The sequence below is a fragment of the Panthera uncia genome, chromosome D1 (assembly GCF_023721935.1).
Source record: "Panthera uncia isolate 11264 chromosome D1, Puncia_PCG_1.0, whole genome shotgun sequence".
Classification (NCBI taxonomy): Eukaryota; Metazoa; Chordata; class Mammalia; order Carnivora; family Felidae; genus Panthera; species Panthera uncia.
The window spans coordinates 14,144,565-14,159,080 of record NC_064808.1 but is presented as its reverse complement, the minus strand read 5'-3'; the positions used below and the strand labels follow the sequence as shown (position 1 = coordinate 14,159,080).

The 14,516-nt window shown below is 47.7% G+C and overlaps 1 protein-coding gene across 1 annotated transcript in view; it reads left to right on the top strand.

Annotated features, from left to right (window-relative positions):
• PTPRJ (protein tyrosine phosphatase receptor type J) overlaps positions 1-14,516 on the top strand; it is a 170,796-nt gene that overhangs the window by 136,739 nt on the left and 19,541 nt on the right. The window contains exons 9-15 of the mRNA XM_049617207.1: positions 402-680; positions 2,694-2,984; positions 6,657-6,788; positions 8,243-8,453; positions 8,567-8,691; positions 10,651-10,738; positions 13,457-13,498. Of these exons, the coding sequence (XP_049473164.1) occupies positions 402-680; positions 2,694-2,984; positions 6,657-6,788; positions 8,243-8,453; positions 8,567-8,691; positions 10,651-10,738; positions 13,457-13,498 (1,168 nt within the window). The remainder of the gene's footprint in view (positions 1-401; positions 681-2,693; positions 2,985-6,656; positions 6,789-8,242; positions 8,454-8,566; positions 8,692-10,650; positions 10,739-13,456; positions 13,499-14,516) is intronic.

Below are 14,516 nucleotides of genomic sequence, written 5' to 3'. Positions count from 1 at the left end.
TTCTGTATTTTGAGTCAGCAAATGTTAGCTTTATTTATTCTTTCCTCAAAGGAGCCAGGCTATTTTTAATTGTTAAAAAAAATTTTTTTTTTATTGTTTATTTTTGAGAGAGAGAGAGAGAGAGAGAGAGAGCAAGCACAAGTGGGGGAGGGGCAGAGAGAGAGGGAGACACAGAATCTGAAGCAGGGTCCAGGCTCCAAGTTGTCAGCACAGGGCCCGACGTGGGGCTCGAACCCATGAACCGAGATATCCTGACCTGAGCCAAAGTCGGACACTTAACCGACTGAGCCACCCAGGCACCCAGGAGCCAGGCTATTTTTAGATGCAGTAAATAAAATAGTCCTGGAATTCAAGGCTTATCCGTGCCTATTTTTTTTTTTTTTTTTTTTTTTAAAACTAAGGGCCCAGCAATGTAGCCAACATTGAAGTAAATACCAGCACCACGGAAGCAACCTTAAATTGGCAGAACTTTGATGAAGCTTCTCCCAGGTATACCTACTACCTTTATATTGGGAAGGATGGAAATTTCAGCCAAGCAACACAACTAGTCACAGACATTGGCGTCACCTATGCTACCGTCACTGAGTTAATACCTGGCTCGTCATACACAGTGGAGATCTTCACCCAAGTGGGAAATGTCACCACGCCACTGGCATCTGGCAGGCAGTCATTCTGTACAGGTGAGTAGCCTCAGGTGCCTCCTGCACTCTTTCCTGTGTGGTGCTGACCTTGCAGGTAGGTCCTCTGCAGGCTTTAGTTTATTAGGTTTCGGGTCGTGTGTGGTAACAGACCCTGGACTCTCCGAGAGAGCCCATTAGCTTAGTAGGGCTGTCTTGTCCTCCTCATTTATTCATCCAGCAGATATTTATGCAACACTTACTATACGCCAGGCGCTGTTAAGGGACACCCCCAAGTCTCTGCCTTCCTGGAACTTCGATTCTGGTGGAGAAGAAAGACAGATAATAAGTCATTAGATGATGATTACTGCTAGGGAGAGGGAAAAGAACAGAGAAGGGGGAGAGGAGATGTTTATGTAGGATGCCCTGGGAAGGCCTCAGTGAAAAAGTGACTGTTGAGCAGAGACCTGAAGGAAGTGAAGGAGCCGGCCAGATGGCTGTCAGGGTGTAGAGCATCATAGGCAGAGGAAAGGCCAGTGCAAAGGCCCTGAGGCTGGAGTATGCCTGCTGTGTTGCAGGAAGAGCAGGAGGCCAGGATGGCAGGAGTGGACCAATGGGAGCAAGAGGGTGATGGGTAGGTGGTGCGGCCCCGGGAGGTGACGGGCTAGGAGAGCGATGCCATTCAGGCTTGTGGTTCATGATTTGGCTTTCCCACTGAAGAAGATTGAAAAGGATATTGTTAAAATGGATGCTCAGCCTTTTTGCCTTTCTCAGTCCTTATCTCTCAGTGTAAAAAGTGCTATAAAGAGAAAGGTAGCCCTGTGTTTAACCTAAGGAGCTTTCAGAGAGCAACCCAGGGAGTGTTCTACAGATGGCTGTGAGTACTTGGGCTCACAGGTCTGATTGGGGCACCTTTGTCACCCCGGCGCCCGTGCACCACCTTATTCTTCCCCCTCTTTGTACCTACCTCTTTCCTTGCTTAGACCAAGCTGCTCAGGTGTGTTCAGGCTGATTTGGAAGCTGAGGGCTGTCATCGGATCAGCCTCCCTGGTAGCGTAGGAGCTGGCACTTTGATGACCTCTGACCTTTCAGGTGGAGCTGCTACAGAAATCCCTGTAGCTCCGAGTCACCCCTGCTCCTCGGGCCCCGTCCACCTGGTCTAGAAGCTGATCTTTGGGATTTGGGTGGCTTCTGCTGCCGAGACTTACCCTCGCTGTAATTATTGCAGTCTAGAGCAAGAGAAAAATACATACGAGCATTTATGCCTGGGGGTGGCTGGAACAGGGGCTGTGGGGGTAGTGGTACGTTGGGCGGGTTACTTTCCCAGGCCTCTGGCGGAGCATGTGGGAGCTGTTAATGGGTGGTTCGTTAATGCTTTTCCTGCCTTAAAATACTGCAGCACTGAAGCAGTGATAGTATTCTGCCCCCAGCACCTTAGTACAGAGCTCTCTATTTACAGCAGTTTAGGGTCGGCCGTCAACAAAACTCTACTGGTCCTCAGACAGGTAGAGACAGACAACACACCATTTGAAAGATGAAGAAACCAATCCCATTTACTGTTGATTATTCCGCATGTTGTGTGTATACAAAATGCCCTGCACTTGGATTCAGGAAACCCGGGGTCCAGTTTTGGCTTTGTTGCCTAGCAACCAGGTCATCTTCAGCAACTTATGCAACCTCTCAAAGCCTCAGTTGCTTCATCAGCAGAGTGGGGCAGTATTAACCCTACCTCTTCCAGAAGGATTGTCAGGAGGGCCCCAGAATGAAGGAGTTGCTGCCTCCATACTGTTATGACAGCGCTAGCTCTCGCAGAGCCCCGTTCTCTTCCAGGGTGGTGATTGACAGCCACTTTCACAGAATCCTCATACAGTCCTGCTGCTTAGCCTCGGTTGGGTAACCGGCCCAGGGTCACACAGTTCAGTAATGCCTGGTTCAACGTCAGCCTCTGCGTCTTCTACCATTCTGCACGGCTGTCTCCTCATCACAGATGAGCCGGGATTCGACTGCCCTCCAAGTGCTGGCCTTTGCAAAGGCACCCGTCCCGGACTCTGATGATGTGCTGTGCTTCCCTTGCAGATCCTGCACCAGTAGCCTCCTTCCGCTGCGAGGTGGTCCCCAAAGAGCCAACCTTGATTCTCAAGTGGGCCTGCCCTCCCGGCACCAACACAGGCTTCGGGCTGGAGATCAGCAGAGGGGCTTGGAAAAATGTGACAGACCTGGAGAGCTGCTCCTCGGAGAACGGCACAGAGTACTGGACGAATGTCACATATTTGAATTTTTCTACCTCCTACAACATCAGCATCACTGCCTTGTCCTGTAACAAGACGGCACCTCCCACCCAAAACACCTGCCTCACTGGCATCACAGGTGGGCTTTGTGGTCCACCCCTGGAGAATGCTGACCCAGCGGGTCTGCACGTGTGGCCTAGAAATCCATATTTCTTTTGAAATTTCTGCTAAAATATATATTTTTTAAGTTTATTTATTTATTTTGAGAGACAGAGACAGAATGAGAGGGGGAGGGGCAAGCAGAGAGGGGGAGAGAGAGAATCCTAAGTAGGCTCCGCCCCACCAGTACAGAGCCAGACATAGGGCTCGAACCCACGAAACTGTGAGATCGTGACCTGAGTTGAAACCAAGAGTCGGGCACTTCACCGACTGAGCCACCCAGGCGCCCCTAAAATATTTGTTTCTGCTGGCATAGACTGTTAACCCGAATCTGTAGAAATCAAGTCTTGAAGAGCAGGGTAAGAGAGACTCATTTTTAACATCCCGAAAGTTTCCTTTGCTTTACAGAAAAATTCGCTGCCACATTTTCTTTTAGGTAGTGAGTTCCTTTATTATATTACATGAGAAAAGCATTTTCATAGAACTATTCAAATGTACACAGAAGTAGAGGCAAGCATAAAGAAACCCACATATCCATCATCGCCCAGTTAAATATTTGTCGGAGTTTGACCAATTTTCTTTCATTTATACCCCCCTCCTCCCTGATTGGATTACTTTGAAACCAGTCCTCATCATTCTATAATTTTATTTATAAATACTTTAAGAAGTACTTCTCCAAGATAGGGGCTCCTTTCCCGTTTCTTTCAGACATAACCATATTGCCATTACCATCACTGAAAAATTGAACATTACTTTTATTCACTATTATCATATATTCGGTCAAGATTCTTATTTCCCTGGAATCCATATTGATAAGCTCTCCGGCTGTTTTGGAGAGTGGGGGGGTCACTCACTGCACAGGGGATCCCCCTAGTCAGACTTTTCAGGCTCATCGTTCTTATTTCTTTGGAAGAAAGTTGCTTCTTATATCTTTGCTTCGTTTTTACCTGTCTTTTGCTCGCCATGTCTTTGCCAATGTTATGTCTTAGATCAGCCTGGCGCGTTGGTTTTGCTTTGTGCTTTTCAACCCCTGGATGTGTTTCCTTTAGGGTATCTGAATGTTTCTGGACAATTTCCAAAGAACTCGTGGTTGACATAGTAAGAGAAAAAGGCCTCTTATTACAGGGACACTGACTTGAAAAGTGGTGGAGGGGTTCTGTGGACAGAGTGTTGGATTTTGACAGGCCAACCTGGGTTTGATTCTAAGTTCTGCCTTTTACTAGCTGTGCGATCTCAGAGAAGCTGCGTAACCTCTATGAGCCTTGTTTTTCTTCGTTATAAAAAGGGGAAGTAAGACTAGCTTTCAGGACTGTTAAACAAATTAGATGAGGTAATTTGTATGGAAGGCCACTTGACAGCGGCCATGTATGGCTGCTCAGGTTGTGCAGCACACAATTCCAAGGGATACCATTCATATGGACTACAGTGTGCATGGGGCTCCTTGGAGTTGTGTAGTCCACACTGTAGAGGATGGCCCTGGGTCACACTCCTTTGGGTTTCTGCAGCACTCTAGAACATAATGGAAATAATGAACCTTTTTGTAGTTCTCTTTAATCACGTCATCTCTTGAGCTGCTGAGGAACATCAGCCACATCTGATTTGGTATCTCTAGGGCTATGCTCAGTGCCTGGTGAAGAGAAGGAACTTGTCAGAAGTAGTTTCTGGCCTGAACAGTATGGTAGGGTTGGATAATGACCACTTACTTAGTCCAGGGATTCTCTTACTTTCTATTCTGTAGCTCTCCCTTTCCTCAGATGAATTTTCATATACAAATTTAACACGTCTTTTATTTACTGGAAATGCGGAGCTGCAATTTCCCCAGGAGAGGTAGGAAGCGTTGGTGGGATGGGTAAATCTGGGGGAATTGAAGTGATGGTCTTTTAACCAGTATTTGTTAGTTGCACCGTGTGTGCCTGGGGTAAGGGACACCGGTGAGTAAGGCAGATGGGGCCCCTGGAGCATAGGATTCAGCTAAGCAGAGAGAGGGAAAGCGTTTCCAGTCTTGCAGGTAGATGAGTTAGCCTGCCACCCACAGTCTAGTCCTCTCTGGGCAGCTCAAAGGCAGAGCGCTGGGGGGAATCCTGGGAGCCTGTGTTAGGAAGTCTGGCCAGGCGGTTGACGATTAGACCTGGGAACGGCGCCTCCAAGCGGTCACTGCTGTCAGTTACTTGAGTGGTTGCCGAAGCCTGGTTCAGAGCTGCAACGGCCCGGTAGAAAATGTGAGTCTCCTGCAGAATTTAACCTTTTTTAGGAGCTGCGTTAAAAAAGGTAAGAAGGAACAGCTGGCATTGATTTCAATCACATTTTATTGAATTATGTTGAAAACATTATCGTTTCACTGGGTGAAGTAATTTGTGTGATCTCTGTGAAGTCGATTACTGATGAGATACTTTGCATTCTTTTTTCGTGCTCTTTGACGTCCAGTCCGTGTTTCATGTGTGTGGCTCATCCGAGTTTGGGCTGGTCATATTTTCAGAGCTAACTGTTCCGGGTGGCTGGCGGCTGCCGTGCTGGCCAGCGCACGTGTGGGAGCCTCGCGGTGGTGTTTTTGTTCAGCTTTCTCAGCCTCCTGGAATCTTGACACACTAATGAAAACACTCAAACTGTACGTGGGAGACAAATTTAGGTAGAGTGCATGTGTGTATGGTGTGTGTGTGTGTGTGTGTGTGTGTAGAAGGATCATCTTTAATTCAGCATTTTCTTCTTTCGTGTTCATCCGGAGGGTGACCGCACAAGCTCAGCTCAGAAAGGGGAGGCACGTCATCGTGAGGGTCACTCGTGGGACATTCCTGTGTGTGCTTTTCTGGTTTCTAGGAAGAGGGTCGGTCGGGTTTCTCTGGTTGGCATTTTAAACCAACTCAGGCAAAAATGAGGACTTTAGTGTGAAGGATGTGGAACAGGAACACAGCCAGGTCTCAGGAGAAAGTGCCTTCTCTCCATTGCAGCTTTGCTTCCCTCTGGGTATCTGTTCTGTTCCATCATGGTCCTCAGCGACCAAGCCATCTGGTGCCGCGTCCACGCAGTGGGCAGGTGCTGCGGACAGCTCCCTCCTTGAGTTCCAGCCACACAGGCCTTTTATCTGTCGCTCTCCTCCTGCCCTGCTTTTCAGGATACGGCACCTGCCGCCTCTGGGTCAGAAGGGGCTGGGGAAACATAGGAGAGGGAGGTTGTTTTCAACTAGCAGGTTTGCCGGGAGCCTTCTCCAGGCATGTGGCGGGGCACGCTGGAGGTGCCATTGTGAGCTGGGGGAATCTGCAGCTCTGCCTTCCACTGCCCTTCCCTGCCCCTTGCTCTGGATGAGCCCAGCACACCACTCCCACAGCAAGGGCAGGACTTGAGGGCATGGTAGCAAATGCCTCCTTAATCATTTTGTTCTTTTTTTTTTTTTTTTTTTTTTTATTTCTTATTTTGAGAGAGAGAGAGAGAGATCGAGAATGAGCACAAACAGGGGAGGGGCAGAGAGAGAGGGAGACACAGAATCCGAAGCAGGCTCCAGGCTGTCAGCACAGAGCCCAACGCGGGGCTCGAACCCATGAACCACGAGTTCATGACCTGAGCCGAAGTCAGATGCTTAACCAACTGACCCACCCAGGCACCCCTCTTCTTTGATTTTAAATGGTGGGTGATCATGTTTTGTTTTGTTCTGTTTTAGATCCCCCTTCTCCAGACGGATCCCCGAATATTACATCCATCAGTCACAATTCGGTAAAGGTTGAGTTCAGTGGGTTTGAAGCCAGCCACGGACCCATCAAAGCTTATGCGCTCGTTCTCACCACTGGGGACGGTAAGGAGGGGTCACTTACGGGTTAAACAGCCAGTGAGCTGTGTCGTGACCGGGTGCCATTCCTGTGCCCACTGAGGCACATTAGAGCTACAAATACGTGTCTGTTTTTACACTGTAGCCCACGCTTTGGCACTGAGAAGCGGGTGGGTGAGCTATTTGCCCGACGGTCTAGGTCAGGATTGACAGACCTTCTGTAAAAAGCTGGATTGCAAAGAGTTTAAGCTTTGCAGGCCATGCAGTCTCTGTTGCGGCCACCTGACTCTGCTGTCGTGGCACAAGACCGCCGTGGAAGATGTGTGAAGAATGAGTGTGGCTGTTCCCATAAAATGTTGTCTACCGGAAGGGGTGGCTGGCTAGATTTGGCCTGTGGATCCTACCTTGCTGACCTCTGATCTAGGTTTTTCTTCTCTTTTACAACACAGGGCCCTCGAGGTGGCAGAATATTAGTCTTAAGCAACTCTCTCTCTTTCCCTCTCTCGCCCACACGCTCACATACCCACACCGCCCCCCCCCCCCACCATACTCAAAGGGTGGCTGTCTCTTGAAGGAAAACAGAAAGTGGTTTGCATTTGTGGTGGGAACTTGCAAAGAGCCATCCTCACAGCTGAGAGTGGAGGAGGCCCCCAAGCCCCCTTTCCTGACAGGGCTCCTTTACATTCTTTGGTGGGAAGGAGGGCACGACTAGAGGGTGTCTTTGTTAGCTGTGTGTGGGTGCTTTGCACAAGGCTGGGCTTTCAGGACCCAGTTCTGTTGTTTTTGTTGATTCTTTAAATATGAATCACGCAGGGGCACCTCTGTCCATTCTCTCAGCCCATGATAACTGCCCTCACCTCCTCGAGGACGTAGAGATCAAGCACCTTGTAAGGGGAGTGGGGATCCTGAAAGACAAGGACTTTGCTGGTGTCATAAACGCATGGCAGAGTTTCAACAACTAATGCTGAGATCTCCCAGTCTCTCTGGCTTTTTGTTTGGGGTCTGTTTCAAGTCGTTGTGTTGGAAAGGTTTTCGGCAACATCCAAGCTTATACCTTCGCCGAATGAAGGAGGCAGTATTTCCTAGTGACCACAATGACCAGTACCAGCCTGTGGTGGATGAGACCACACGCTCCAAGCTGATGGTCTGGGTTAGAAATCAACCCCACTGTGTGGGCGGTGTGGCCTTGGGCCCAGGTCCTGCTAGCTTTCCCGGCCTTCATTTTCCCATCTGTAAGATGGGACTAGTCAACGTATGTGATGAGACTCTTGTTAGTTGCTATCGTTTAGTGCAGAGAGATTATGTAAGTCAAACAGTTAGAACTCAACAGAGGTAAAGCCTGGACTGAGAGCACCCTTGTGCTCTGTCATCATTGTCATCGTTATCACCCAGTGTCAATGTCATTGTGTAGACATGGGCGAGACGTAAACCTTTGTCTGGAATCCCTTTCTCAGGACTTTCCTTCTGTGTGTCTTTCTTAGCTGTTCGCCCATCTGCAGATGTTTTGAGATATACATATGAAGATTTCAAAAAGGGGGCCTCAAATACTTACGTGACATACCTCATAACAACAGAAGAAAAGAGACGTTCTCAGGACTTGTCTGAAGTCTTGAAATACGAAATTGACGTTGGGAATGAGTCGACCACGCACGGCTATTACAACGGCAAGCTGGAACCCCTGGGCTCCTATCGGTAATGCCTGGTGGTTCTTGCCCTTTGGGGCTGAGCCTCCCGAGCGCAAAGCCCTACGTGCCTGGGGTGGTGGCCGTGTCTCAGCAGCCTCTTTCCTTCTTGTCATCCTACAGGGCTTGTGTGGCCGGCTTCACCAACATCACCTTTAACCCTCACAATGACGGACTCATAGATGGGCCCGAGAGCTATGTGTCCTTCAGTCACTATTCGGATGCTGTTTTCTTGCCCCAGGATCCAGGTAGAGAAAGAACAGCAGCGCTGTTAACATTTCAGTGGGTTTTTGCTTCTGGTGTCCACAGAAGCCTGGCTTTGTGTCTGCCATCAATTCTCATATTCACGTGGCTCCAGGAAGCAGGTCTTGGCCGCCTGGGAGGGCTGGGCTCTCCTCCTAGAAGTTGAGATGTCACCAGGACCCGTGTCTGTTCCCTCGACTGAGGTCCCCACGAGCCCCCACCCCACACTCTCCCTTCTCCGAGTGCCAGCTACACTTCCACTCTGCAAACACTGCATAGGCCTTTGTTGTCAGTGTGGTTATTTGTGTGACCATGTGCCAGGCACACAATTTCACTTTCGGTACATAGAGCCTTCGAATGTGAGGGTTGGAAGGAGCCACAGAAATCGTCTTGTCCCGTTCCTCTTTTAGAAATGAGGCTGTTAAGGCCCAGAGAGGGGCAGTGACTTGCCCAAAGTTACACAGTGGCTCAGAGGCAGGCCTGACAGTCTTGCCTCAGACTCCTTGTCAAGCACAGCCGTGTTTTGTCACACAGAATCATTTAGGAGCTTCAAGGACCCAAGCGGGGTACATACTCTGCCTTCAGGCCAGAGACAACGTGACTAACTGGTTTGTTAGTTGGTCTCGTTTTTGTACTCGATAGTTGTTGGCTTTGGGAAAGAAGCCCCAGAAGCAAAGTGCAGGGAGTCCCTGCAGCCTTCCCCAATAAACAAAAGGGTGTTATGTCCCAAGAATACAGAGCTGTTGGTATTTCCGCTCACACGTGGGTGTTAGTCTCACAACGTCAGAGGTGGCGGGAACCATGTGGAACATTTTGGCTTGTAGTCTTTATTTTATTTTATTTATTTATTTATTTTTAATTTTTTTTTAACGTTTACTTATTTTTGAGACAGAGAGAGACAGAGCATGAACGGGGGAGGGGCAGAGAGAGAGGGAGACCTAGAATCAGAAGCAGGCTCCAGGCTCTGAGCCATCAGCCCAGAGCCCAATGCGGGGCTCGAACTCACGGACCTCGAGATCGTGACCTGAGTCAAAGTCGGATGCTTAACTGACTGAGCCACCCAGGTGCTCCTTGGCTCGTAGTCTTTAAACACTGGTCACTCCACCAAACAAGAGCCAGTCCGGAGATCCTGTCTGCTGCCACCCGACCTCCACGAGAGCGTTTCTGCCTGGCTTTCTATTTTATTTATTTATTTTTTAAATGGTTTATTTATTTATTGTTAAAAAATTTTTTTTTATTCTTTATTTATTTTTGAGAGAGAGAGACAGTGAGGCAGAGTGTGAGTGGGGGAGGAACAGAGAGCGAGGGAGGTACAGAATTCAAAGCGAAATCCAGGCTCTGAGCGGTTAGCACAGAACCCGACATGGGGCTTGAACCGCGAGATCATGACCTGAGCCGAAGTCGGACGCTTAACTGACCGAGCCACCCAGGCGCCCCAAATGTTTATTTTTGAGAGAGAGAGCACAAACGGGGGAAGGGTCAGGAGCGGGGACAGAGGATCTCAAGCAGGCTCTGTGCTGACAGCAAAGGGTCCGATGCGGGGTTCAAACTCATGAACCGCGAGATCCTGAGCTGAGCCGAAGTCAGATGCTCAACCGACTGAGCCACCCAGGCACCCCCTGGTTTTCTATTTTATATATTGGGCTGCTGCATGCAATTTCATGTGAAGAAAGGCATCTGCGATAAGAACAACTTGAAAATCGCAGATGGCCCAGTTCTTTAAGTTTGCAGTTGAGGATACTCAGGAGAGAGGAGCACTGACTTTCTCAAGACCAGCCTGTTATGGTGGACTGGGGATAGGGAACCCGGATCCCAAATGCCCAGGCTAACTATGTCCAAAGGCATTTAACACACACACACACACACACACACACACACACACTCACACTCTGGTTTGAGGACCCTGGGTTGGTTGTTTGTTCGTGAACATCTTCTGAAGTGCTTTCCATTTGGACTTTTCTCAGGTGTCATCTGTGGAGCAGTTTTTGGGTGTATCTTTGGTGCGCTGGTAATTGTGGCTGTGGGAGGCTTCATCTTCTGGAGGAAGAAGAGGTGACTGTTGCTCATGTTAATGATAATACCCTACTTTTTTTAAATGCTTTTTTATTTTTGAGAGAGGAGAGAGAGACCGAGCACGAACGGGGGAGGGGCAGAGAGAGGGAGACACAGAATCTAAAGCAGGCTCCAGGCTCTGAGCTGTCAGCACAGAGCCCGAAGTAGGGCTGGAACTCATGACCGTGAGATCATGAACTGAGCTGAAGTTGGATGCTTAACTGACTTTGAGCCACCTAGGCACCCCGATAATACCCTACTTTTTATTTTTTAAATTAAAAACTTTTTTTTCTATGTTTTATTTTTATTTTTGAGAGGAAGAGAGAGAGAGAGACAGAACATGAGCAGGAGAGGAGCAGAGAGAGAGGGAGACCCAGAATCTGAAGCAGGCTCCAGGCTCTAAGCTGTCAGCACAGAGCCTGATGTGGGGCTCGAACCCACAGACTGTGAGATCATGACCTGAGCAAAAGTCGGATGCTTAACTGACTGAGCTACCCAGGTGCCCCGATAATACCCTAGTTTTTTTTTTTTTTTTTTTTTTAATTTTTTTTAACATTTATTTATTTTTGAGACAGAGAGAGACAGAGCATGAACGGGGGAAGGGCAGAGAGAGAGGGAGACACAGAATCAGAAGCAGGCTCCAGGCTCTGAGCCATCGGCCCAGAGCTTGACGTGGGGCTCGAACTCACGGACCGTGAGATCGTGACCTGAGCTGAAGTCGGACACTTAACCGACTGAGCCACCCAGGCGCCCCGATAATACCCTAGTTTTTAAAGGAGGTTTTTACTCTGGAAAATTTCAGACATTCTCACAGTTGGAAGGACTCGTGTCACGAGTTCCCATGTCCCTGTCACCCAGGCTCTTCACTATCTGGCCAGTTGTACTTCGTCTCAGCCCCTATGGCATCAGGTCAGGGCAAATGCTGCAGTGTGCAGTGCTCCTTTCGAACAGTGCCCCCTGGTCCACAAGTCAGTGTTGAGGTGTTAAGAGATTTCATTAAAATTAAAAAAAATTTTTTTTAAGTTTATTTATTTTGAGAGACAGAGAGACTGGAGGAAGGGCAGAGAAATAATCCAGGCAGGCTCCATGCTGTCAGTGCGGAGCCCGATGCGGGGCTTGAACTCACGAACCGTGAGATCATAACCTGAGCCGAACCCAAGAGTCGGACGCCTAACCGACCGAGTCGCCCGGGAGCCCCAAGAGATTTCATTCGAGAGTTAGCTAAGTTTGAACACATGCTCTGACTTACTAGCGGTTAGGGAGCTTCGCTGTAATGTCCACATAGTCTGTGATGTAGGGATAATAACGGGACCTAACTTGTGACAGGGGGAGCGTAAAATAAATACAAGGCTTCAACAGTGCTTTGGACCCTGTATGCTACTATTGTTATCTGTACAACTACCCTTTGAGGTAGTTAAATAGTAAAAAAAAAAACCGCAGCTCTGTTTTGCTAGCTCACTCTGCACCTGGATTTGTGTCTTCTGTCAAATCTCATACTCACCGGGGCTCTAGGAGGAAGGTCTTGAAAGCCGCCTTGCAAGGAGGCACAAGCTGAGTGTGGGAAGCGTGGAAATGAACTTGAACTTGGTGTTTGCACTTCATTGCTCAGTCTCCTGTCTGACCGTGTGGCCGTTGAAGCCTGCGTATCAGCTGGGGTTCATTCCTGGTTGTCATCTTCTGCCAGTTGGAGAATTTCATTCTGGCTCAGAGTTCCTCGATGTAACTCTGCCTGGTCCCTCTGCCGCCATCTTGCCCTGTAGGGCTGACAGGCAGAGTAAAAAAAATGTCTTCTGAGGGAGGGGTCAAAGCAGCTTTATTGTTTCTTGTTAAAATAAAAGTTATACATGCTTGTGGCCCCCCCCCCCAAAAAAATACAGAAGAGCAAAGACACTGGATGATTCATAATCACAGCCCAAAACGACTCTGAACATTGATAGGATCGTGAAACTCACACACAAGTGGAATCCTATTATGTGTAGTATTTTCTAGTCTGCGTTATTATTTAAGACATTGTGGGCAGCTTTAAATCTTCATTTTAAGTGGCTGTGGAGTATTCAATTGTACAGAAATTACTCAACCAATTTTCCAGATGTTTTCAGGTTTGTTCTTTGGTTTTTTGTTTTTGCCACAGTAATCTTTGAGCACATTCCTGATTATTTCCTTAGGCTAAATTCCAAGGTGGGCAGTTGCTGGGACAGTGGGTATGATGCATGTTTTCAGTTTGATACGCACTGCCAGGGTGCCCTCCAGAGGGTTATTTTTATTTTTTTATTTTATTATTATTATTTTTTGACACCAGTATGGGGTTTGGCCAGCAATGCAGGAGAATGCCAGATGCCCCGCCTCCATATCTACAGTGGCTATATTTTCTGATTTATTTCATTAACTCATCAGAAAGGCCTTTCTCAAGAAACAGCATGAAAAAATGAGTCTGGCTTTACCAAAGGGTCAGCTGCTAATGTATTTTTACCCAAAGATATTCCTAAAAGTTGCCCGAGCAAGATTCTTCCATACTTTTGGATGGTATGAAAGAGTTACTTCACAGATTTGTAATCAGTGTTTGCTGCTTAGACCATGAAGCTTAGTATTAGCGAATGGGATTTAGTGCCATATGTGAACTAATGCCCGGGGAAAAGGCCTTTTGTAGATACGTTGAAGGGGAAAAAACACAGAATTACCCTTTCTTGGTCTAATGGGTCTTTGTTTCTTTCAAAACAGGAAAGAAGCAAAGAATAATGAAGTATCCTTTTCTCAAATTAAGTAAGTCTCTGGAGTTATGGCTTTAAAACATTTAATCCCCCAGTCTGCTCAATGACTATCTAGAGAATTTTTATTTTACTTTATTTTTTATTGTTTAAAAAATTTTTTGAAGTTTATTTATTTTGAGAGAGCAGGCGAGTGGGGGAGGGGCAGAGAAAGAGTGATAGAGAATCTCAGGCAGGTTCAGTGCTGTCAGAGAGGAGCCTGATGTTGGGGGGCTTGAACTCACGAACTGTGAGATCATGACCTGATTTGAAACCAGGAGTTGGAGGCTTAACCGACCGAGCCACCCCGGTGCCCCTCTAGTGAATTTTTGATGGAACTTGCTGTCATTTTTCCTGATTGACACATTTGGCCTTGATCATGCAGGAGTTCTTGCTAACTTTGTTTTTCTGCAAGGACTCTCTGTTTATTAGTCTCCTGAAGCTGCCTGCTTCCTTGCCATGTTCTACTATGGCAAGTAGAACCTTACTTCCATATTCTACCAATAAATATGTATTTTCTGATTTTTTGTTTTTTTGAGAGCATGAGTGAGGGTGGGGGGAGGGGCAGAGAGAGAGGAAGGGAGGGAGGGAAAGAGAGAGAGAGAGAGAGGGAGAGAGAGGGAGGGAGGGAATGTCTTAAGCAGGCTCATGCCTAGAGCGAAGCCTGATGCCAGGACTCTATCTCACAACCTTGAGATCATGACCTGAGCCGAAATCAAGTCAGACCCTTAACCGACTGAGCCACCCAGGTGCCCCTCATATTTTGTGATTTTTGAGAACAAATAAACGGGTTATCAATAGGTAGGAGACCTTGTGTAAAGTCACAAAGCCCATCAGTTACATGACAGGCTCTAGAAGGGAGATTTCCTGATTCACACGTTTCATTGTTTTGTAAATAACATTCTATTGACACGCCCTCCCCCCATTATACTCTGGTTTTGTTCCTTTGGGAAGATGTTTACTATCATTTCTAGAGTCATGATCCAGTCGGTGTTTCTAATTCTTATTCTTTTCTTTCCCTTTCTATGATGAAG